This window comes from Telmatherina bonti (genome assembly GCF_933228915.1).
Source record: "Telmatherina bonti genome assembly, chromosome: 2".
Taxonomy (NCBI): domain Eukaryota; kingdom Metazoa; phylum Chordata; class Actinopteri; order Atheriniformes; family Telmatherinidae; genus Telmatherina; species Telmatherina bonti.
The window spans coordinates 7,159,659-7,183,297 of record NC_136620.1 but is presented as its reverse complement, the minus strand read 5'-3'; the positions used below and the strand labels follow the sequence as shown (position 1 = coordinate 7,183,297).

Here is a 23,639-nt window from a genome sequence, read left to right as displayed (position 1 = left end):
ACTCTGTGAGGTAAATTGTCGTGAATAGCTCATCGTTCAGCAGGTCTCCGGAGGGTCTCCAGCATTTTCCACCCAGGAGGTTTACAGTCCAGACTCTACATGAACCATCGAAACACCACTATTTATCACATTTACATCATAAAAAAGGTCCACTGTTACTTTTTTTATTTCTATGAGGCCTCAGAAGTGATGATGAAGACACTTCCTGTCAGACTTTCCACCAATCAGAGAGCTTAAACTGACGGTAACGTCCAATCAGGAGCAGCCAAAGATCAACAAGTGATGAGAAAAGCAGGAAAATAATGATCCTCTATGGCTGGAATAAAGCCAAGAAGACGTTTGGGATGCAGCTGAGGTGGAGGTGCTGCAGTGAGGACAGCAGGTAGATAGTAGCAGGAAGACGTGTGGAAACATGGAAACAGTGTATGTTGTGTGTGTGTGTGTGTGTGTGTTTCAGAGCTAACAGGTTTCAAGTTAGATGATCTTTTGAGTTTTCCAGAGGTGTCCCACAGGGATCTGCACTCGGTCCACATTTTCTTTCTCCACAGTCGACGCCCTCGTAACGGCTGTTTTCATGCATATGGATAAGTGAGGAAAATACATACAATTTTTCCACTTTAGTGGACATGAAGTCACCAACACACACTGCCACACACTGAAGAATAAACTGTAAAGTTTCCTACATAGATAACACATAATTACCTCGGTGATGATCAGGACAAGAAAACAGTTTTTATAGAATATTTCTGTTCTATAAATATGACAATGAATTGTTTATAAATATTTCCAGAATAGATCAAATAATGAAAAAGTGAAATAATCTTGAAGATGAGGAAAAGTGTCTCTACGTGTCTGTAGGAGTAAAATGTTGGAAAATGGGGCATGGATAATTTATTAATCTGAATGAAATCCTGGTTTTCTGATGCAGAAACGTGTTAATCTAAACTCCAGTTTCACGTTTAGCAGAAACTGTTGACAGGAAGTGTAAATATGTCGGTGGATTCTCTTTACATGTGTAGCTGTTTGTAGCAATGCCAGTGTTTTGTCTCCTGAAAGCCCAGACGGGAGAGAATGAGTTTTCAGGAGGAAGAAACGGTGCTGGAGTTGTGGAAAAGGTTCCATCTGTTGTCAGACGGGCAGGAACATGGCGATGCTGATGTGTGTGTGTGTGTGTGTGTGTGTGTGTGTGTGTGTGTGTGTGTGTGTGTGTGTGTGTGTGTGTGTGTGTGTGTGTGTGTGTGTGTTTGCAGGCTGTGGAGACCATGGACAAGACTGTGATGCCCTGCCAGGCTTTGGTCAAGATGTTGGCCAAGAAACCCGGCTGGAAGGAGACAAACTTCCAGGTAACTGCTTTAGGTGATGATGATGTTTTCAGAGACGAAGGATGAGTTGTTTATTTGGAGGCGAAGTTTAGGTGAATTTATTTCCCCGGGTTCTGAAATTGTTGGGAGTTGTTGCAGCATCCAGATGTTGCCTGAAACACTCCCCTCACGCGGCCGGCAGGGCGTTGCCTTGGTAACGCTGCCCCCTCGTGTCACCCTGTGTAGGTGATGCAGATGAAGCTGCACATCGTGGCTCTGGTCGCTCGGAGAGGTCACTTCTCCAAGACGTCGGCCTCGGTGGTTTTGGACGGCCTGGTGGACAAGGTTGGAGACGTGAAGTGTGGAGGAAACGCCAAAGAGGCGCTGACGGCGATCGGAGAGGCGTGTTCTCTGCCGTGGACGGCAGAGCAGGTCTGGAAGCTCGTAAACCTGGAACAAACCCAAGTTTTACGATGTGTTCAGAGTTAACCTGCTGTTTTTATCCCAGGTTGTTTCCATGGCGTTTGCTCAGAAGAACCCCAAGAACCAGGCGGAGGCGCTGAACTGGTTGGCGAACGCCATGAAGGAGTTTGGATTCGCAGGGTAACTTCCTGTTTTTACTTCCTTCTAAAGATGCTGCCAGGTTGTCCCGGCAACGGCACGCATCAGTGGCGGTGTTTAACGGACGTTGCGTAATGTCTGGCTTTCTCAGGATAAACGTCAAGGCGTTCATCAACAACGTGAAGACGGCGCTGGGCGCCTCCAACCCCGCCGTGCGGACAGCGGCCATCACCCTGCTGGGAGTCATGTATGTGTACATGGGAGCGCCGCTGCGAATGTTCTTCGAAGACGAGAAACCGGCTCTCCTCGTCCAGATCGACGCAGAGTTCGAGAAGGTAGGATGTCCGGGGAGGCTCCGCATCCCGACGCCGCCTTTCGCTCGGCGTTTGTAAGACGTTTACGTCCCTCACAGATGCAGGGTCAGTCTCCTCCGGCTCCCGTCAGATTCACCAAGAAGACGGCAGCAGACGAGGAGGAAGACGATGGAGAAGAGCAGGATGAAGATGGAGGAGGAGGAGGGGGGGGACAGGACATCATGGACCTGCTGCCGAGGACAGATATCAGGTAGCTAAATGCTCTGAACGCTAAACGCTGAGTTTCTCCTCTCCTGTAAACGATTAACTGATCGTCTTTCAGCGACAAGATCACCTCCGACCTGGTGTCCAAAATCGGAGACAAGAACTGGAAGATCAGGAAGGAGGGTCTGGACGAGGCTGCGTCCATCGTCTCGGAGGCCAAATTCATCACGGCCAACGTGGGAGAGCTGCCGCTTGCCCTGAAGGGACGCCTCAACGACTCCAACAAGATCCTGGTGAGATGTGCAGGAGGAGCCAAGCTGGAGCTCAGACTGGGCTTTCCGGAGAATTTGCACTGGTTTAAACTGGAGACACGCCGCCGCTTCGCACAAGCTAGCACAACTTTACCCCCGCAGCGGTAAAGCTCGCCACTACACGGCAAAGAGACAAACAGAGACGGCTGATCGTTTCACATCGTTGTCATGAAGCGGCCGATAAATCGCTCCTAAATCCACCTTTAGAGTGAAGACGGTAACTTGTAGCGCTGACGATGCGCTTTTGTCCCAATTCCATTCCCATTTTTTAGGTGCTGATTCAATTTAAACTGCGATTCTCACAATTCTTAGATGTTGCTGTTTTTTTTCCCCTTTAGATTAAAAACATAAGAAATGTATGAAACTTTTTTTTCTCGTCATTTTTCTTGATTTCAGTGAGGAAAAAACGACCCAGCAGCCAGATCATCATTCTGCTGCTGTAATGCCCAAGAAGACAAGTTAAAAGATCAATAAAAACTATAAAAATTTTACAAATTTTATAATAGATTACTTTTATTTATTTAACAAAAAAATTTATTTTTAAAATTATGAAGCAAAAAAATCCCAATTTTTTTTATTTTATTTTCCCTCCTCTAATAACTTCCCTGTCAATCTGCTCTGCTGTGCTCCACGCCGTCCAGCTGACCCTCAAGGCGTCTTGTTTTAAACATTTCTGTAGAAAGCAGGAAAACGCGGCTCGCTTTGACTTCCAGCTGCTGTGTGACGCGTTAATAAACCTGGAACAATGGAAAGAAACACAAAAGCACATGTCTGGGATTAAACACGCTTTATGCTACAGTAAAAAACCACGATGCAGCAAACGGTTTGTAAAGACCGCTTCACGTCATCTCCGTGTCAAACGTTGCCATCGTTTCGGCCCTAACCCTCTCCAGACAGGAGGAGTGAAAACCTGCAGACAGGTTGGAATAAAGAGAATAACGGCTGCATGAAAAGCAGCGTCTCCGAGCCGTGACGGTGTTTTAGGCTCTTAGCGATTTTCTCTCTGTAGCGTTTAGAGCTGCGGTTAAACATGAAACCATTGTGAGGTGGCTGACACCGTGTTGCTGTGCAGGTGCAGCAGACTCTGAGCATCCTGCAGCAGCTGGCGACGGCCATGGGACCTGGACTCAAGCAGCACGTTAAAGCGCTGGGCATGCCTGTCATCACCGTACTGGGAGACAGCAAGGTAACACACTCCCAGTTAGCTAGCATGAAAACACACCAGTAAGAACACGGAAAGACGTGTCTGTCCACCTGCAGCTGAACGTGAGGACGGCTGCCATGACGACGCTGCAGGCCTGGGTGGAGCAGACTGGGATGAAGGAGTGGCTGGAAGGAGAAGACCTCTCCGAGGAGCTGAAGAGGGAGAACCCTTTCCTCCGACAGGAGGTGAAGAAACTCTTCTTCTGGACGACATCCAGGTGCCGCAGCGCAGCAGTAACCCCCTCCCTCTCGTCCCCCAGGTGCTCGGCTGGTTGGCGGAGAAGCTGCGCACCATGAGGACGGTCCCCGGCGACCTGATGCTGTGCGTCCCGCAGCTCTATGCCTGCCTGGAGGACCGGAACGGAGACGTGAGGAAGAAGGCTCAGGACGCCCTGCCCACCTTCATGATGCATTTGGGCTACGACAAGATGAACAAGGCAACGGCCAAGCTCAAGGTACGCCCCGACGCGCAGACTTCTGCCTTTTCCACGACAGACAGCCCATGTGCTCACGTCCTCGTCTCCCTCCAGCCCGCCTCCAAGGATCAGGTGGTAGCCATGTTGGAGAAGGCCAGAGCGGTGATGCCAGCTAAGCCTGCGGCGCCAGCCAAGGCGGGAGGGAAAGGCTCGGCCGCGCCAAGCAGATCGGCTCCAGGTTGGTGTGAAGACCAGCTGGTTCCAGCTGCTTCCCGATGCAGAGGCGGTCCAGACGCTCACGCCGGTTATTTCTCTGTTCTGTCTGCAGCCGCCAACGAGGACACCACGGACAGTAAGCCGGAGGTCAAGAAGGTCAGAGGAGGTCCAGCCGCTAAGAAGGTACATCTGTCTGGATGGACTCGTCTGGCTTGGGTCATTCCAGCGTTTCTCAGTCCAGGTCATCAGAACCGCCTGCCCTGCAGGTTTTATAGGCAGCCCAACTCGAACACAGCTGGATGAAACAGTCTGCAACGGAAGTCCAATCATGTGATGTTTTGGGGAGGAAGGTGTATAAAACATGCGGGGAAGGGGTCTACACCGAGAAACTCATCTCAACCGAGAAACTGGACTGTGTTATCGGCAGGATACCGCTCATCATCGTCCTCTGCCTTCGTTCGGACTCATTTCACCACCATGATGTTGTTTTTTTTGTTTTTCCCGCTCATCCAGCCTCCCCCCCCTCCCGAGGATCCTCCCTCCCCCCCCAGGGACAAGGAGAGTAGCGGTAGTAAAAAGCCCCCCGGCAAAGGAAAGGCTGCAGCTGGCAGTCAGCAGGTAGATGTGTGAACCTCAGCAGCCAGATGTTGACCTCTGTCCTGCTTCTCCGCTCGCTCTAACCCCGTTTCCTCACCATTAATCCAGCTGGGAGGTGAAACCTGACACCAGTCGCCTGTCCAGCATGTTCACAGGCGACACTGGGAGGTCACGTGTCTGCTTCGGGTCCCTCCACAGCGTGTGTGTGTGTGTGTGTGTGTGTGTGTAAGAACCTGCTGGGGTCTTTCCAGCGTAACACCTCCTCTCCCCTCGCCGTTTCCTCTCTGATCTGCAGTTTCTGACTAACGTGTAAAGTTGTCTCAGAAAGCACCGTGACTGTGATCGCCTCTTCCTCAGGGCCCGGCAGGGAAGAAACCTGCAGCCAAAGGCCTGAAGGAGGATGAAGATAAGTCTGGGCCCATCTTCATCCTCATCCCCAACGCCAAGGAGCAGAGGATCAAGGAGGAGAAGCAGCTGAAGGTGTGTGAAGGCTGGTTCAAGCATGACCAGCTGGTAGCAGACCGTTCAGATAACGGTAGTTTAGAACGATATTGCTTCAGGATGTGGTGGTGATTTTAACACCGATGTGGACATAAAGGTGTCCAGGGTCTCTGGAAGACGAGTGTTTGGTCACATTTATTATACTTTTATATTTAATATCATATGATTCAGAGGGTGAGAGCAAGCAGACGTTTGTAACGTGCTTCTTCTGTCTGAACTCAGAATTATTTAATGTTTTATGTGACTGAGATAAAAGTCTTTAGTCTTTAGTTTTACATCCGTGTCGTCCAGACAACAATGCATTTCCACGGCAACGCAACCTGCAGACGTCTTGTCGTCACGCAGAACAAAATCACTCTGAGATTCATCATGAATGTTGAAGCGCAGCGTGACCAATAAGAGTCCGCCATCCACAATGCAACACGTGGATTCTCCTGACTGCTGATCTGGTTCAGGGTTGCCGGGAGGCTGGAGGCCAGGCCAGCAGCCGCCGGGCCAGAGGCGGAGCCACATGGACGGCTCGCCCGTCCGTTCCATTTGTGTCTTATGACGATGAAATGACAGAAATGCAGCTGTAGCATGAGGCAGGACGCTAAAAGTCTCACAGCTGCTGGTTCTGCTGTAAGACCGGTCTGTTTGGACTCTGGAAGTCTCGGCCCGCCACCAGGAGGACCGACGGCGAGAGAGAAAAACAGTGAGCCAAAGACAGGAAGTGATGTAACCTGCTGCTCATTCTGACGGACTCTGGTGAAAACCGCTTCGGGTCGAGCTGCAGAGTAAAAACTGGAACGGACTGAATACATTTACTGCTGAGTCGTTGTTTACTGCTGTGACTCAGCTGTTTTCAGCCCTGGCCAATCGGCGAGCCTCCAGACCAGCTCCCGAAGCGGGTCCCGGACCAGCTCCCGAAGCGGGTCCCGGACCGGTCTGGTGCCGGTGCAGAGGTGAACTCTGTGTTTGTGTTGCAGATCCTGAAGTGGAACTTCATCAGTCCCCGGGACGAGTACGTGGAGCAGCTGAAGACGCAGATGTCCGGCTGCTTTGCCAGGTGGCTGCAGGATGAACTCTTCCACTTCGACTTCCAGAGACACGTGAAGGCCATTGGCGTCATGATGGAGGTACCGGCTGCCACCGCCGCTGCAGGTCCGTGTGTGTTTCAGCGCTCTTCTAAACTTTGTGCTTGACAGAGGTTGGAGAGCGAGAGCGAGGCCACCATCGGCTGTCTGGACCTGATCCTGAAGTGGTTCACCCTGCGCTTCTTTGACACCAATACCACGGTTCTGATGAAGGTTCTGGAGTACCTGAAGCTGCTGTTCGCCATGCTGAACAGGGAGAACTACCACCTGACGGAGTACGAGGCCAACTCCTTTGTCCCGTACCTCATCCTGAAGGTGAGCGGCGGTGCACGCTCCGCAGCCGTAGAGCTTCTCTTCTCGCCAGCCGCTCAGTTTCTGTTTCGCCTCCGTTCAGGTCGGCGAGTCCAAGGACGTGGTCCGCAAGGATGTCCGGGCCATCCTCGGCATGCTGTGCAAGGTTTACCCCGCGTCCAAGGTCTTTCCTTTCCTCATGGAAGGAACGAAGTCCAAGAACTCCAAGCAGAGAGCAGGTAGGTGTTCCCAGAAGCTGCAACTCCTCAGCCGGCTGCTGTTAGAGGGCGTTGTATTGTTACCTGGGCAGGTGACGCATATAGGGGGAACGCATCACTGGTTGGGGAGGTTTTTGACCGCAGGGCGCGATTAAACGTGTATATGCCACAAGATTATTGCAAAAGAAATAAAGATGGATGAATCTGAAATCAAGCGATCTGAGTGGAAGTCTATCACGGCGAAGCGGCGCGTCAAACCAACTCTCGGAGCAAGCTTCCTCAGTAGCTTAGTTTAGACTTAGCTCCTTCAGTACTGGTTTAGTCCAAGCTAAATCCAGGCTTATTATTAGTTTAGTCCAGGCTGGGTCTGGGCCCGGTCTGGGCCAGGTGGTTTTTCTAACCAGCCTCTTTGTGTTTCAGAGTGCCTGGAGGAGCTGGGCAGCTTGATCGAGGGCTACGGGATGAACGTCTGCCAGCCGACGCCGGCCAAGTCTCTGAAGGAAATCGCCGTCCACATCGGCGACAGAGACACGTCCGTCCGCAACGCCGCGCTCAACACGGTGGTGGCCGTCTACAACGTGTGCGGGGACCAGGTCTACAAGCTGATAGGAAATGTAAGAGAAGCATCTTGTGGTTGAGTGGACGTGGAAAGTGCTGCTCTGCAACGCTGCCGTTTCCTCCTGATTTCAGCTCTCTGAGAAGGACCTGAGCATGCTGGAGGAGAGGATCAAACGCTCGGCCAAGAAGGCGCCCGCTGCTCCAGCCAAGCCGAGCGCCGCCGAGCGGTCTCAGAGGGAACACCCCACCAACCCCAACGCCACCTTCCTGCGCAAGCCGGCGCAGGAAGACCCCAACAAGCTCAAGTAGGTTCCTGACGCCAAACAGAAACCAGTGCAGCAACCAGAACAACCAGTAACACATGATCCTTAATCTCTCTGAGGAACAAGTCCCAGCATGAAGACCGAGAAGCTCACTGCTAGTTTCTAATGTCCTCACTTTGCTTTCATTTTACACCCAAAGAGACAATGATGCTAATGAAGGCGTTTGATCGCCTGCAGAGACGAGGGACTTTTGTATAATTTTCCACCACAGAAGAAGAGACTATCTTCTCTTGATACCAGTTCAGTCGGGCTGTCACCATTTGTAAGGAGACATAAAGTGTCCAGACGGTTAACGTAGCTAGCTGGAAGCTAGCAGTTAGCCTAGCACAGGAGTCACCAACTCCAGTCCTCGAGGGCTACCGTCCTGCAGGTTTTAGTGTTTTCCAGGTACAACACACCTGACCCAAATCAATGGCTCATTAACAGGCAGGTGCAGAAGATGACAACAAGTTCTTGGAGAACCTTTTCACTTGGATCAAATGTGTTGTACCAGGGAAACACTAAAACCTGCAGGATGGTAGCCCTCGAGGACTGGAGTTGGTGACCCCTGGCCTAGCAGTTAGCCTAGCAGTTAGCCTAGCAGCTACAGCTACTAAGCGTGAGATTTACTGACCGGGTCTGAAGGCAGCGTTTGGAAACATTCTGGTTGTTATGGACATGAGAACAGACGAGACCTGGACGGGACCTCCTGCATACGGAAGCTGTTTAGAGCCAAAATAAAATCCAACAGTGATTCTACAAACACGTGACAGCTGCTCCGTTCAGCCCAGTTGGAGGAACTGGTTGTTCCTGACTGTTCCCAAAACGGTTCCCATACCAGGGGAACATCAGTCACGTTTACACAAGAGTTAAATCTGCTTTAAACAGATGAAAACTGACCATGTAAACACCTAATCCAGAATGAAAGTGACCTGAATAACTGGTATATTCCCATTTTAAATCTGATTAATTCCCGTCATGTAATCTTTCATCCCGCATTAAGTTAATTCCTGTCGTCCTGTTCGTTGCTTCATCCCGTCCTGATGACATCTTCTGTCTCTGGTGCTTCATCTTCTCCTCCTCAGCTGCTCAAAACAGTGAAGTGAAACATGATCTAAATCAAAGTGAAAATAATTCTTTTTATGTGGTTTTCCACGTTATGTCCCAGAAGACGAGAAGCAGGAAGCGGCGTGTTTATTTCCGGTAGACGTAAATACGTCCCATCCGTCCAATCGGAACCCTTCCTGACCCACCGATCCAAAGTGGATTTAAGTGAATAAACGTGTTTACCTTTTTAACCTCTGTTCAGAATCACTATTTCTGTGTAAACCGAAGGAGAATCCACTTATTTCATTCTGAATGGAAAGCTCGATGTAAACGTAGCCATTTAAAGACTAAATGAAAATATGTCGGATTTATTTATCGGTCAACGTGCATAAAAAAAAAAAGAAAAGGTGCCGATCAGTTTGTTTGGTTACTTGACTTAATGGAGGCTGAACGGAAATGGAGTCATTTGTCACCACGGCGTGAGAAAACAGCCTCAGTGTTGGAAAAACGTCCCGACATGCACATCCCATAAAATTCCAGATGAGATGATCAGAGTTGGATAATACGAACGTTTACTGATCGTACTTTTTACCCACAAAGCCGCTGGTTCTACTGCTGGAGGTGAAACGTTCTGGACGGGTCTCCTGCTTTACGGGCCGCTGAAACGCCGTGACAGCAGAGAAATCCCAGCAAGATGAGTTCATCCGTTAGCTTGGAGGGAACACCGATGGGAGAAACACGCGTTGTTTTCCTTCCTGAGCTGATCACATGGTTACACACTATCCGCATGGGAGGTCTGGATGGACCAGATTTTTATGAACAACGATGCTGCAGTTTAATCTGAAATCCATTAATGGTGACATCCCGACCTCAGACCTCAGAGCTGGACATGAACATTTCGCCTCGCCTGTCTCCTCGCCTGCAGCCGTTTCATTCCTGTGTGTGATGTTTGCTCTGGACTCGTCCGTCCTCCATCTGGTCCTGGCATGTCGGCTTGCTCTCACAGCTGCTTTCAGGTCGTCTCTGCTGTTTCCTAACCCTTCATCTTTCTTCCTGTGTGATCTCCCCCTCTCTCTGCTCTGCCTGCCTTCCTTGCCGGAGCAGAATAATGTATCGCACGTATAGGATGTGAGTACAACTCCTCCTCTTCCTCCTCCTCCTCTAAGTGTCGTTCTGGTAAAACTCCCAAGTTTTAACTCTCATCCTGACACTAATGGAGAAACATCCCGAGGTCTTTTGAGGTTTAGCCGAGCTTCTCGCCGTGACATCGGCTCCCTGCAGTCACATGATGCAACTGAAGCTCCTCGCTAACCTTCAGAACACCCACCATCCTCCTCCTCATCCCCCCCCCCCGTTTACTTGTGAGTCTTGTAGATGATGACATCACCAGAGAATCGGATTAACTGGCAGCTGATTGGCTGTCAGGCTAATTTAATTATTTGATTTAAAACATGAGGTGAAATGTGGCGTTTAATGTGTTTTTCAGCATTTAAAGAGAAAAACCAGGTTAATTTTATTAAATGTATACAGTTTAGTCGCAACATAGTGTGGATGCTAATTTCCGTGTTCCCGGGGCAGGTAAGACAAAGAAACACGCCCCCTTGCAGAACAAATCCAGAACAGGCACATGGTAGCTGTAAGACCTCTACAGCTGTCCTGGTGGTTTCCAGCTTAACACCAGTCAGACCAGAGACTCTGCAGGATCTCATTGATCCTCAAACGTGGCCTGAAATGCCCACATTGTTTACCTCAGCCGTCTTCAGGGTTTAGGCCCTGAGGCTTTGTGAAGACTTCAGGAAACCAGTGAGAATGTGGGACTCCAGAGTTCCTGTGGTCGGAGAATTTACCGCTTCAGACCACATCCACAAAGAGTCTAAACCTGGGATCCCCAACCAGAGCAGCAAAGTCTTTCAGTTCATCGGCAACATTAAGGATCTTTTTAGTAAAAAACAGTTTTTGACCGGCTCCTGGAGATCTTTAACGTCTTCGTTTCCTGACACTATCACAAAGATTCCAAAGCATAGAAGCTAAAAACTGCAGGATCGGGCCTTTTAAACACCGGAGCCTTCTGGAAAAACAGATAAGCCACCCTGACTGGTAGGAAATCCCCGTACCATTGTTGTAAATCATTGTTTTGTGTTCAGGAATACTGTAAAATAAATTGCTCTGTTTGATTGCTGAGGATGTAACCGTTCAGACAAGATGCAGCTGCTTGCTGGTGGTAGTGAGCACGTCAAGCAGCAGGATGAAGTCTCCAGTAAGTCAGGATTTACCTTGACCTGGACATCATCAGCGAAGCGCTGAAAAGACACCTCGGTGACGAGTAAAGGCAGCATGGACGCTAAACAGTGGGCCACGTACTGACCCATGTGGCACTCCACAAGCCGAAGGAGCACCAGAAGAAGAAAAGTCGCTCTTTCTACAGAGAAAGACCTGTTGATGGTTCTAGCTGCAGCCTCCCATCAACCACCAGCACAACATGGCGTCTTCGCTTTACCGACGAGCCAGACTGAATGCTGACAAGCCGGTGTTGGTTCCCATGTCTTCAGGAAACAAAGTCCCAGTTCAGCCGTGGTTCTGAACTCTGGAAACGTGATCGATCCCTCGTGTCAATCGGCTAAATTACTAATCAACCTTCTGCTGAAGCAGCTAACGCCAGCGCTCGCAGAGTTTCTCAGCTCTAACAGGCGCTTCATGCAGTTCCGCCTCGCCGTCTCCATGCCGTCTTCCTGTCTCTGCAGAGGACAGAAACATGAAGCGTTGTTATGGGATCAGTGCCGATCAGCTCCAGTTCAGACCAGTTCACCTCGGCTTTGGTCACACCCAGCGTGTCGAGTCAAAAACGATTTTACGTAGCGGAAACTCCTAAATGTCACAAATTTTCTGAGCTACCTGGAGACTGAAACAGAGGCGCTGGTCTGGTCGGGACTGGAGCACGATGAACAGCACTGATCCATGGTATACTGGGCTAACTGGTGTCCTGTCCTCCTCCTGTCCGTCCAGTCAAGCCCGCCAGAACGCGCAGCACAGCGAGCCCTCCCACCCATCCATCCCCAAGGAGTTTCAGTTGGACCTGGACATGATCGAGAAGGACCAGAGCCGAGTGTGCGAGCTTCCTGACCTGGTCCAGCACAAGCTGGACGAGCTGTTGGAGCCAATCATGATCCCCGAGCCCAAGTAAGCTCCGCCTACGCCCGCGCACGCCCACAAACGTACGAATGACCAATTTGACTGATCTCTTCCTGTCTAAGGATCCGCTCTGTCTCGCCGCACTTCGACGACCTTCACAACAGCACTGCCTCCACCATCAACTTCGTCATCTCGCAGGTGGCGAGCGGCGACATCAACACCAGCATCCAGGCGCTGGCTCAGGTACGTTGGACAGACGCTCGCCGTCACCGTGTGGTTGGTCTGACGGCGTTTCCTCGCTGTCCAGCTTTAACCTTTATTTAACCCGGGCTGAGAACACGTTCTCATCGACACTGACGAGCCGACCAGAGGCAGCACCAGAAGGTTGCACGTCGTACCAGTTTAACCATTTATAAAATGACTAGAAAAGCAAGTTTCCATGACGAATTGCTTTAAGAGGAGTGATGTTTAGCTGTAGCTCCTACTGGAAATGATCAACTCAGACTGGGGAGAAATTTTAACTGTGTGAAACTACATTCATTCAGACCAGTAAGGGTCGCAGGGAAACTGGAGTCTCTCCCAGTAATCTCCAGGCGAGGCGGGTACACCTGGACAGGTCGCATAGCTACACGTAGAAGCTGAAGCCTTTTAATCCCAGTCAGCATGCAGACCCGAAGTTTCCACGGAGACCCGACGTTTTCAGCCTCAACTGTGACCGTCTGATTGGTGGAAAGTCTGACAGGAAGTGACATCATGTTAACGGATAGTTTCTCTGCTTTGACACGTCTGTTTCATGTTAAACTAAATCCGAAGATAAAAATCTTGTCTTTAAGTCGACGTTGACGGCAGCACGTAGCCGACCGAATGGTTCGCTGTCACAGTGACAGAGCGATGTCGGCGTGCGAACCGTCAACCTACCGTTCTTCATCTGTGTTTTGACCTCGCAGATTGACGAGGTTCTGCGGCAGGAGGACAAGGCGGACGTGATGTCGGGTCACATCGACCAGCTGCTTATCGCCACCATCATGCAGCTGAGGCTCATCAACAGCACGCACCTGGCAGACGACCGCGTGGACAAGCAGGATATCATCAAGCTGTACAGCTGCATCATAGGGAACATGCTGTCGGTGAGTCCACGCCGATGGCGGGACAGGTGAGCAGGTGAAGAGGGACCGACGTCCTCCTGAACCTCGTCTCGTCTTGCGCAGCTCTTCTCCATGGACGCTCTGGCCAGAGAGGCATCCATGGGCGTGCTGAAGGATCTGATGCACGGGTTGATCACGCTGATGCTGGACACCAGGATGGAGGACGTGGAGGATGGCACGCAGGTCATCAGATCCGTCAACCTGCTGGTGATCCGGGTCCTGGAGAACTCGGACCAGACCAACATCATCAGGTCAGCAAGGAGTGTGTGTTCAGTCTTTTCCCGGGTTTACGTCCACGTGAGCGAGCACACACACACACACACACACACACACACACACGCCGTCAAACTGGTCCCTGAGAAGCTGGGTCCTCATTGATCTGACACCGAATGGGACCTTGGAGGTCCAGAACCGCTGAAGGTTCTGTTTCCTGGCGGTCAAATGTAGAAAATCTGACTTCTGGTTTGTTGTTTTAGTCAAGCTAGAAACTTCACTGAAGAAAAAAAATCGACGTTCAGACCAGAACAGAGCAAAACGGAGACGGCATAACGGGCTAACCACGTTAGCCGCTTCCCTGTTAGCAGCAAAATGCCGCGTTATTCTGCCTTTTAAACATGGACGCCATTTACACATGGAGATGATCCGTTCTACGTATCCGGCTGTCGCTTTAGATGCCTTTAGATACTTTATTTATTCCTGGTATAAAGGTGCTGTGTGAGCCGTCCCTCTGCCTTTAGATACTTTATTTATTCCTGGTATAAAGGTGCTGTGTGAGCCGTCGCTCTGCCTTTAGATACTTTATTTATTCCTGGTATAAAGGCGCTGTGTGAGCCGTCGCTCTGCCTTTAGATACTTTATTTATTCCTGGTATAAAGGTGCTGTGTGAGCCGTCGCTCTGCCTTTAGATACTTTATTTATTCCTGGTATAAAGGCGCTGTGTGAGCCGTCGCTCTGCCTTTAGATACTTTATTTATTCCTGGTATAAAGGCGCTGTGTGAGCCGTCGCTCTGCCTTTAGATACTTTATTTATTCCTGGTATAAAGGTGCTGTGTGAGCCGTCGCTCTGCCTTTAGATACTTTATTTATTCCTGGTATAAAGGTGCTGTGTGAGCCGTCGCTCTGCCTTTAGATACTTTATTTATTCCTGGTACAAAGGTGCTGTGTGAGCCGTCCCTCTGCCTTTAGATACTTTATTTATTCCTGGTATAAAGGTGCTGTGTGAGCCGTCCCTCTGCCTTTAGATACTTTATTTATTCCTGGTATAAAGGTGCTGTGTGAGCCGTCGCTCTGCCTTTAGATACTTTATTTATTCCTGGTATAAAGGTGCTGTGTGAGCCGTCGCTCTGCCTTTAGATACTTTATTTATTCCTGGTATAAAGGTGCTGTGTGAGCCGTCCCTCTGCCTTTAGATACTTTATTTATTCCTGGTATAAAGGTGCTGTGTGAGCCGTCGCTCTGCCTTTAGATACTTTATTTATTCCTGGTATAAAGGTGCTGTGTGAGCCGTCCCTCTGCCTTTAGATACTTTATTTATTCCTGGTATAAAGGTGCTGTGTGAGCCGTCGCTCTGCCTTTAGATACTTTATTTATTCCTGGTATAAAGGTGCTGTGTGAGCCGTCGCTCTGCCTTTAGATACTTTATTTATTCCTGGTATAAAGGTGCTGTGTGAGCCGTCGCTCTGCCTTTAGATACTTTATTTATTCCTGGTATAAAGGTGCTGTGTGAGCCGTCGCTCTGCCTTTAGATACTTTATTTATTCCTGGTATAAAGGTGCTGTGTGAGCCGTCGCTCTGCCTTTAGATACTTTATTTATTCCTGGTATAAAGGTGCTGTGTGAGCCGTCCCTCTGCCTTTAGATACTTTATTTATTCCTGGTATAAAGGTGCTGTGTGAGCCGTCGCTCTGCCTTTAGATACTTTATTTATTCCTGGTATAAAGGTGCTGTGTGAGCCGTCGCTCTGCCTTTAGATACTTTATTTATTCCTGGTATAAAGGTGCTGTGTGAGCCGTCGCTCTGCCTTTAGATACTTTATTTATTCCTGGTATAAAGGTGCTGTGTGAGCCGTCGCTCTGCCTTTAGATACTTTATTTATTCCTGGTATAAAGGTGCTGTGTGAGCCGTCCCTCTGCCTTTAGATACTTTATTTATTCCTGGTATAAAGGTGCTGTGTGAGCCGTCGCTCTGCCTTTAGATACTTTATTTATTCCTAGTATAAAGGTGCTGTGTGAGCCGTCGCTCTGCCTTTAGATACTTTATTTATTCCTGGTATAAAGGTGCTGTGTGAGCCGTCGCTCTGCCTTTAGATACTTTATTTATTCCTGGTATAAAGGTGCTGTGTGAGCCGTCGCTCTGCCTTTAGATACTTTATTTATTCCTGGTATAAAGGTGCTGTGTGAGCCGTCGCTCTGCCTTTAGATACTTTATTTATTCCTGGTATAAAGGTGCTGTGTGAGCCGTCGCTCTGCCTTTAGATACTTTATTTATTCCTGGTATAAAGGTGCTGTGTGAGCCGTCGCTCTGCCTTTAGATACTTTATTTATTCCTGGTATAAAGGCGGTGTGTGAGCCGTCGCTCTGCCTTTAGATACTTTATTTATTCCTGGTATAAAGGCGGTGTGTGAGCTGTCCTTCTGCCTTTAGATACTATATCCCACATGGAGGCTTTGTTTACCTCCATTCATCAATCAGACAAGATGAGTTTAAGTCGTGACGTCCCGACATGAAAGCATCACAGCGGAGCGGCAGTTCCTCTCTGGATAAAACGTGTCTGTAACGTACGCTGGTTTGACTGCTTCCTTCCTCCTGCAGCGCTCTGCTCGTCCTCCTCCAGGACACCCTGGTCTCCACCGCCGGATCCCCCAGCGTCTCCGAGCTGGTGATGAAGGTAAAGGCCGAACCTGACGCCTCTGCTGACCCCTCCCCTCCCCGTCCTGACCCTCTGTGGGTTTTTATGTCCTCAGTGTCTGTGGAGGATAATCCGCTTCCTCCCAGAAACCATCAACAACATCAACCTGGATCGGATCCTGCTGGACGTCCACAACTTCATGAAGGTTTTCCCCAAAGAGAAGCTCAAGCAGCTGAAGAGTGACGTCCCACACCGGACCCTCAAGACCCTGCTGCACACGCTGTGCAAGCTGACTGGAGCCAAGGTTAAAACACACACACACACACACAGCTGCATTTCCAGATGGTTCCTGCTGCAAAGCAACAGTTTAACATGCAGATGATGCTTAATTTTTTATTCTTTAAAATTAAACATGAAACAACTTTTATCAGAGTTTATGGTACGTAAATCTGTTCCTTCCGGAGGCCGTGATGCACGACCACGCTAACGTCCCGGTTCCCAGCCTCTGGCTTCAACACGCTCTGACCATCGGGAAGCGGAACGTGGGAAAGTTGTTCAACACGTCTCGATTCAACAAACAGTTTTACAGGAAAGAAACGTTTTAAAGAGAAACTTTTTGTTTTCTCTGGACTGAAGGAAAAACATTTAATTACGATGAAATCCCAGTTAGCGTTCCAAACGTTTGTCATACAGGGTGTCAAACACTGGTGCGCACGGCGAAGCTTGGCTAGAACAGACCGCTGTCATGGCGGATCACGTGACCTGCACATCAGCAGCGTTTGTGGCATCTTGCTAGCAGCGCGGCGGCTACAGCTAGCTTCTCTGTGTCCCAACGGTGGATGGAAGTAGCTCAGTCGCATTGGGGGCGTGTTGCTGCCAATACCTGGAAGTAGCTCAGCCACGTTGGGGGGCGTGTTGCTGCCGATACCTGGAAGTAGCTCTGTCGCGTTGGGGGCGTGTTGCTGCCGATACCTGGAAGTAGCTCAGTCGCGTTGGGGGGCGTGTTGCTGCCGATACCTGGAAGTAGCTCAGCCACGTTGGGGGGCGTGTTGCTGCCGATACCTGGAAGTAGCTCTGTCGCGTTGGGGGCGTGTTGCTGCCAATACCTGGAAGTAGCTCTGTCGCGTTGGGGGCGTGTTGCTGCCAATACCTGGAAGTAGCTCAGTCGCATTGGGGGCGTGTTGCTGCCAATACCTGGAAGTAGCTCAGCCACGTTGGGGGGCGTGTTGCTGCTGATACCTGGAAGTAGCTCAGTCGCATTGGGGGCGTGTTGCTGCCGATACCTGGAAGTAGCTCAGTCGCGTTGGGGGGCGTGTTGCTGCCGATACCTGGAAGTAGCTCAGCCACGTTGGGGGGCGTGTTGCTGCCGATACCTGGAAGTAGCTCAGCCACGTTGGGGGGCGTGTTGCTGCCGATACCTGGAAGTAGCTCTGTCGCGTTGGGGGCGTGTTGCTGCCGATACCTGGAAGTAGCTCAGCCGCATTGGGGGCGTGTTGCTGCCGATACCTGGAAGTAGCTCAGCCGCATTGGGGGGCGTGTTGCTGCCGATAACTGGAAGACGCGTCGCTCCAGCAGGACATTCTCCTTCACAGTAATCTAAGTGACTGAAACCAGTTCAACCAGTTCCAGGAAGCGAGTCCGGATCCCTGCAGGATCAGGTCCTGATTTCTGTTCCTGTCTGAGCAGATCCTGGACCACCTGTCCATGATCGAGAACCGTAACGAGTCAGACTTGGAGGCCCACCTGCGGCGGGTGGTGAAGCACTCCGGGAACCTGTCGGGGATGAAGAGCGACCGCGGCAACGAGAAGTCAGGACTGCGTGCGGTGAGGGTCCCGCCAGACCTCCTCAGACCTGGTTTTATGTTTCTGTCTCACGGAGGATTTCTCTGCTTTTAGGACGACCGCATGTCCAAAGCAAAGGTCAGCGACATTTTGTCTGAGATCTTCAAGAAGATTGGCTCCAAGGAGAACACTAAAGAGGTGAGCTGGTCTCTGTCCGCCCCAGCAGGGCCCGGAAACCCCGCTAAGTTCCTCTGGTCCCCCCCCCCCAGGGTCTGACGGAGCTCTACGAATACAAGCTGAAGTACTCGGACGCGGACCTGGAGCCCTTCCTGAAGAACACCTCGCAGTTCTTCCAGAGCTACGTGGAGCGAGGCCTTCGCATCATCGAGTCCGAGAGGGAGGGCAAGACCCGCATCCAGCCCTCTGCAGGTAGGCCGCCGCACCGCCAGCACAACCCACAGATATGTGTGTGTCTGCAGGGAGTCTTTAAAAGTGTAAAAATGTCTTTAATTCCAACTTTCAGGCTTTGAGATGTTTGAAAAACTCCCAGGTTTTCTCCTGAAGCCTGAAATGGAACAGGAAGTTTGTTTAGCTCCTGACGTAGCAGTTGCTGCTCTTCCTGGAGTCGACATCGTCAGGATAAATCAGAACACTGACAAACAAAACAGATCAATAGGATGTACATAAAATATTCAATATGACAATGAAAAACAACTCTACAGAAATCACAGAGTGGAAAACAGTTTAATTACGGAAAACGATTCACAACATTATTATTCTGCTACAAGTTTCTCTTAGTCTGTCCGGATAATTCAGGTTCATGATGAAAACTTGATCATGATGCTCACCGCTCAGTCCGATGCAGGGCTGCCGGGAAACTGGAGTCTCATTTCCATTCAGTCTGACTGGGACGCTGCTTTGCTCCCCAGCTGGGAACTGGTCTGGTACCAGTCTGAAACTCCAGTAGTTTTCATGACCAGTTTGGTCCTAACATGCAGCACAACGCCGTCATGGCGCCTTCCTTCTGTTTTCTGCCTTTTAAACACGAACAAACTACAGAGAACGGCGTGAACAAGTCGCTGCCGCCTCGCCGCATCTACACACAGTCTGATCACAATGTGGGGTGTGGTGTCAGGTATGTGTGTTACCAGCTCTGTGTGTGTGTGTGTGTGTGTGTGCAGTGATCCCGCAGCACGGCGGCGACTCCAGCCTGGGTGGCGGCCATGAGGAGCTGAAACCAGCCGTTTACTACGAGAGACTGAAGATCCTCCGACAGAGACAAGGCCTGGAAAACACGTCCAGAGTGAGTTCCCTGTCGTCATGGCAACGTGGCTTCTCCAGCTCCGTTTATGCTTCGGTCTGTAATCTTCCTCCTCTTCCTCAGCAGCAGAGCGTCGGGAGCAGCGAGGACGAACCGCAGCAGCGACCCGCCATCTCCTCCCTGCTGTCCGCCAAGCCGTCGGTGGCGTCGTCCACAGACATGCTCCACAGCAAGCTGTCGCAGCTCAAGGAGTCCAGAGAGCTGTACCAGCAGGAGCACAACACACACTCCCCGACACACACCCGCTCCGCCTCGCCCGCCGCCAACCTGGACGACCTGAAGAAGCGGCTGGAGCGGATAAAGAGCAACCGGCAGTGAGGCGGTGAGCGCATTGAGTCCGGCCGCAGCTTCCAACGCTTCTAACATCCCCTCCCCCCATCTTCACGTTCTGCTGCAGACTGATGGACACTGAAGCTCCTCCCCCTCCCAGACTCCGCCCACCGTGCCTGTACATCCATAGAAATAAAACGCTGAGATTGTAGGCGGCGGCTTCCTGAAGGCGCACACCCTGGACGATGAAGATCAGAGTTCCACCACCATCATCATCTATCTGCCCCCCCACCCCGTGTCGGTTGCTAACCTCCCTGCTGTGACGGCGGCCGCCACCAGGAAACATCATCGCTCTTCCTGTTTCCATTGTAGCAGTGACCATGTGGAGGGCAGCGCCCCCGGTGGCTGCACGCTGTAGCGCCGCACGCTGTAGCCGCCCCTCTGCATCATCACATCCCTCCTTCTGACCCGAACTGTGGCGTCCAACACGCGTTTCATCTCCCTTCATGTTGAATTCTGTCAACTGAAACATTAAATCTGTTTTATTAACATCGAGCTAAACGTTCCGCTAATTTCACCGCTTTAGAAAGCGAAGAAACGATTTACCTGGTTTACCTGGTTCCTGGTTTACCTGGGTTACCTGGTTTACTTGGTTCCTGGGTTACCTGGTTCCTGGTTTACCTGGTTCCTGGTTTACCTGGGTTACCTGGTTCCTGGTTTACCTGGGTTACCTGGTTTACTTGGTTCCTGGGTTTCCTGGTTTACCTGGTTCCTGGTTTACCTGGGTTACCTGGTTTACCTGGGTTACTTGGTTCCTGGGTTACCTGGTTCCTGGTTTACCTGGTTCCTGGTTTACCTGGGTTACCTGGGTTACTTGGTTCCTGGGTTACCTGGTTTACCTGGGTTACTTGGTTCCTGGGTTACCTGGTTTACTTGGTTCCTGGTTTACCTGGGTTACCTGGTTTACCTGGGTTACTTGGTTCCTGGGTTACCTGGGTTACTTGGTTCCTGGGTTACCTGGTTTACCTGGGTTACCTGGTTTACCTGGTTTACCTGGTTCCTGGTTTACCTGGTTTACCTGGGTTACTTGGTTCCTGGGTTACCTGGTTTACCTGGGTTACTTGGTTCCTGGGTTACCTGGTTTACTTGGTTCCTGGGTTACCTGGTTTACCTGGTTCCTGGTTTACCTGGGTTACCTGGTTTACCTAAGCTTAGGTCCGCCGAAGGCCCAGGCTGTACATACTGTACTCAGTCCTCTTTAACACATCACCTCGCCCGTTAAACAGCCCGCATGACCGGCGCTCTGGAGGCGGAGCCAACATGGCTGACTCCAGCGCCAACGTGGCCTCTGCCTCCAGCGGCTCCCGACGGTGTTTGTCCTTCTGAAGAACATAGCATGAAGTCTTTGTTTTTATTTTGTTCTCATGTAAATAAAGTTTTGCTTTAATAAAACCGTTTTAATGGTATGTTGTCTGAGAGGACGATGACGATGAGGAAGGCTCCTTCTGTCTGTAAGTGGAGTGAAAATATCTTTGTTTTTGTATTTAAGCTGCGTTTAGTCTGATTGTGGCTCCGTGTAGATTCTATCGTGGAAATGGCAATAAAGTCTGTCTTTCTGTTTTTTTACATCCCAGTTGATTTTTATAAAACTGACCAGTTTGTTCACACCAGTTCAACCAGTTTAACGTGTGATGGTCCAGAAGAGATTCCTCCAGATGGCTTCATGTTTGCTAAATAAGCAAAGAAACTGAATATTGTGTATAGAAAATAAAACATTTCTGCTTTTACAGTCGGATTGAAGAGATTTATTGTTAAAATGTTAAAACTTCACATTTGGCGTCGTTACGTTTCCCTCCAGACTTCCTCCTTCAGCAGCTCAATACCAGTCATCAATACGTTCATCAATCAGGTTCCAGGTTGTCCAACACCTGCAGGAGATTGTTTCCAGTTTCCCCAGTAACTGGACTGGGAATGAAGCTTCCTGATGAAGAGTTTGTTCCTTATGGACCGAATCATCATCTTGGTGTTGTCATGGTGATCTCATTGTGATCGTCCGCAATCACTGTGATCACGGTCAGTCGTGGTCGTCATAGTGATTGCTGTTGTCATGGTGATCATTAACATATTAATAATGATCAAAACTGATCATGTTCGTCCGTCGTGTCCTTTCTAACATCATCTCTGATGCAGGAAATCTCTTCTTGGTGTTTTATTGGACAAGAACCGAACGTCCGCTCCTCTTCTGACATTTTCTACTTTAAATCACTAAGTTGAGTTTTATTTCTGCTGATTTAACAAACACAGATGTGTTTCAGCTCGAGCGGCCATCAGAGCCAGAGGATCCTGGAAAGGCCTTAAAAACCGGATCAGGGGCATCATTTATCAAACTGTACGTAGCAACGCTGACTACAGGCGGCGTACGAACGGAAAACAGGAAATATGGCGCAAAAAAACTTCCCGATTTACAAAGCGGTGTGCGTGCACGTCCCACGCCTGTTTCCTTCATAAATCAGGATCAACACTAAATGTTGCGCACGTGAGGGAACATCTTGTCACGCCCACGTGTTGGCCATAAGAGGTCAGGTGAACACCCCTGATTAATATTAATCCATCTCATTTCCATGACGGTTCCGCAGGAAAAAAGCCAAAAAGAGGAATTTTTGGAAAATGAGGAAGAAATTCTAATAGATAATGTTGTAAAATGTAAAAAATATTTTATTTGGTGGAGACGGGATGGACATCAGCACCACCAGAAAGACAGAGGAGGTCAGCAGGGGACAGATGCTGTCAGCGTCTCATCAGACCACCGGACTTTTCCAGAAAGGACAAATAAAGTGGTCAGACAATAATCTGCCACTTCTAATCTGTGGCACACTCCCACAGATTAGAAGCTGGCGGGAAAATGAAGGAGTCCAGAGATACGCTGGAACAAAATGCTCCAGATGATGCTGGAAGTGCTTCATTCCTTGGTTTCAGATTATATGTTTCATATTAAATGAACGGACATAAATGAGACGTCTCTGATTCCAGTTTATTTACTGGGAACATACTGGTGTTCCTGTGTGTCCCAGCTGGGTTGCAGCGCTGCAGATGTGGTCGGAGAGAGGGGAGGCAGTGGTTCCACCTCCTCCTAATTTCTAATCCAATATTCACCATGAAGGAGGAGGTGCAGGAGATGGAGAGGAATAAACACCACCCTGACAGAAACCACACTAATGATAAACTTGTGAATAAATGAGAATTCTCCACCTCTGATGTGTTGCATCACTTCTAGACGTAAAGCAGCAGCGTTTGGTTCCAACGTGAGAGGATGATTGACAACACAATCATTCAGATTGGATGATTGATCAGGTGAACGCAGGTGAAGCGCTGACGTCATTTAGTAGCATGTTATGTAGCGTCTCCACTATCTGCAGACATCTGCAGCTGTACAACAGGTTTCCTCCTGGGCATGGAGGCTCCTCCACCTGCCTCCACCTGCCCGATGGCCGCTACACCACGTCTGGCTGTGGAGAACATAGTTCTGTTCCTCTGCTCTGGGTTGGGAAAAGGAGTGATCAGCCGCGTCAGTCACTTCTCTTTGGAAGGTGCCGGCTCGAATCCAGGGTCTCCATGCGCCATGTTCATCCGCAGGGACAGATAAGCCACTGTGCGCCTTTACGCATTTGGGTGCATTTTATATCCAACCATCACTTCATGTTTTGTATCTGCAGGTGGAGAAAACACCTGATCAGCCTGATGATGGGCTGTTGTCATGGCGACCACGTCATTTTAATGCAATTATTCATTTAGACTTTTGTTATTATGGCTGCTTCTGTATGGCTTAACTGTGTGAAATGGTTTTATAACACGTAGAACTGCTTCGTTTCAGAACAGATTTTAGTGGTTGATGTTTTCCGTGGTGAAGTAATATCAAATGTGCTTTTTTTGTTGTTTTTTTTTGCAAATTCTGTTAATGTACGGCATTCTGCATAAAGGTTTATATTTGATTTTGAACAAATGTATTAAATTTCACACAATTTCTTTGGTT

The 23,639-nt window shown here is 49.7% G+C and overlaps 1 protein-coding gene across 2 annotated transcripts in view; it reads left to right on the top strand.

The window, feature by feature from the left end:
- ckap5 (cytoskeleton associated protein 5) overlaps nucleotides 1–21,229 on the top strand; it is a 32,699-nt gene extending 11,470 nt beyond the window's left edge. The window contains exons 16-43 of one of the 2 annotated variants that reach the window (XM_079252767.1): nucleotides 1,251–1,343; nucleotides 1,548–1,733; nucleotides 1,810–1,904; nucleotides 2,014–2,197; nucleotides 2,275–2,426; nucleotides 2,499–2,673; nucleotides 3,764–3,877; nucleotides 3,952–4,080; nucleotides 4,155–4,349; nucleotides 4,425–4,709; nucleotides 5,040–5,144; nucleotides 5,481–5,603; nucleotides 6,593–6,742; nucleotides 6,812–7,015; nucleotides 7,095–7,230; nucleotides 7,630–7,823; nucleotides 7,900–8,072; nucleotides 12,120–12,293; nucleotides 12,368–12,488; nucleotides 13,193–13,372; nucleotides 13,454–13,641; nucleotides 16,200–16,275; nucleotides 16,352–16,540; nucleotides 17,923–18,060; nucleotides 18,133–18,216; nucleotides 18,288–18,447; nucleotides 19,200–19,321; nucleotides 19,406–21,229. In XM_079252767.1, coding sequence (XP_079108893.1) covers nucleotides 1,251–1,343; nucleotides 1,548–1,733; nucleotides 1,810–1,904; nucleotides 2,014–2,197; nucleotides 2,275–2,426; nucleotides 2,499–2,673; nucleotides 3,764–3,877; nucleotides 3,952–4,080; nucleotides 4,155–4,349; nucleotides 4,425–4,709; nucleotides 5,040–5,144; nucleotides 5,481–5,603; nucleotides 6,593–6,742; nucleotides 6,812–7,015; nucleotides 7,095–7,230; nucleotides 7,630–7,823; nucleotides 7,900–8,072; nucleotides 12,120–12,293; nucleotides 12,368–12,488; nucleotides 13,193–13,372; nucleotides 13,454–13,641; nucleotides 16,200–16,275; nucleotides 16,352–16,540; nucleotides 17,923–18,060; nucleotides 18,133–18,216; nucleotides 18,288–18,447; nucleotides 19,200–19,321; nucleotides 19,406–19,657 — 4,377 coding nt within the window. In that variant the 3' untranslated portion in view covers nucleotides 19,658–21,229. Of the gene's footprint in view, nucleotides 1–1,250; nucleotides 1,344–1,547; nucleotides 1,734–1,809; nucleotides 1,905–2,013; nucleotides 2,198–2,274; nucleotides 2,427–2,498; nucleotides 2,674–3,763; nucleotides 3,878–3,951; nucleotides 4,081–4,154; nucleotides 4,350–4,424; nucleotides 4,710–5,039; nucleotides 5,145–5,480; nucleotides 5,604–6,592; nucleotides 6,743–6,811; nucleotides 7,016–7,094; nucleotides 7,231–7,629; nucleotides 7,824–7,899; nucleotides 8,073–12,119; nucleotides 12,294–12,367; nucleotides 12,489–13,192; nucleotides 13,373–13,453; nucleotides 13,642–16,199; nucleotides 16,276–16,351; nucleotides 16,541–17,922; nucleotides 18,061–18,132; nucleotides 18,217–18,287; nucleotides 18,448–19,199; nucleotides 19,322–19,402 lie in introns of both variants that reach the window. The other variant, XM_079252766.1, reaches the window with a different exon arrangement.
- The last annotated feature ends 2,410 nt before the right edge of the window (nucleotides 21,230–23,639 follow it).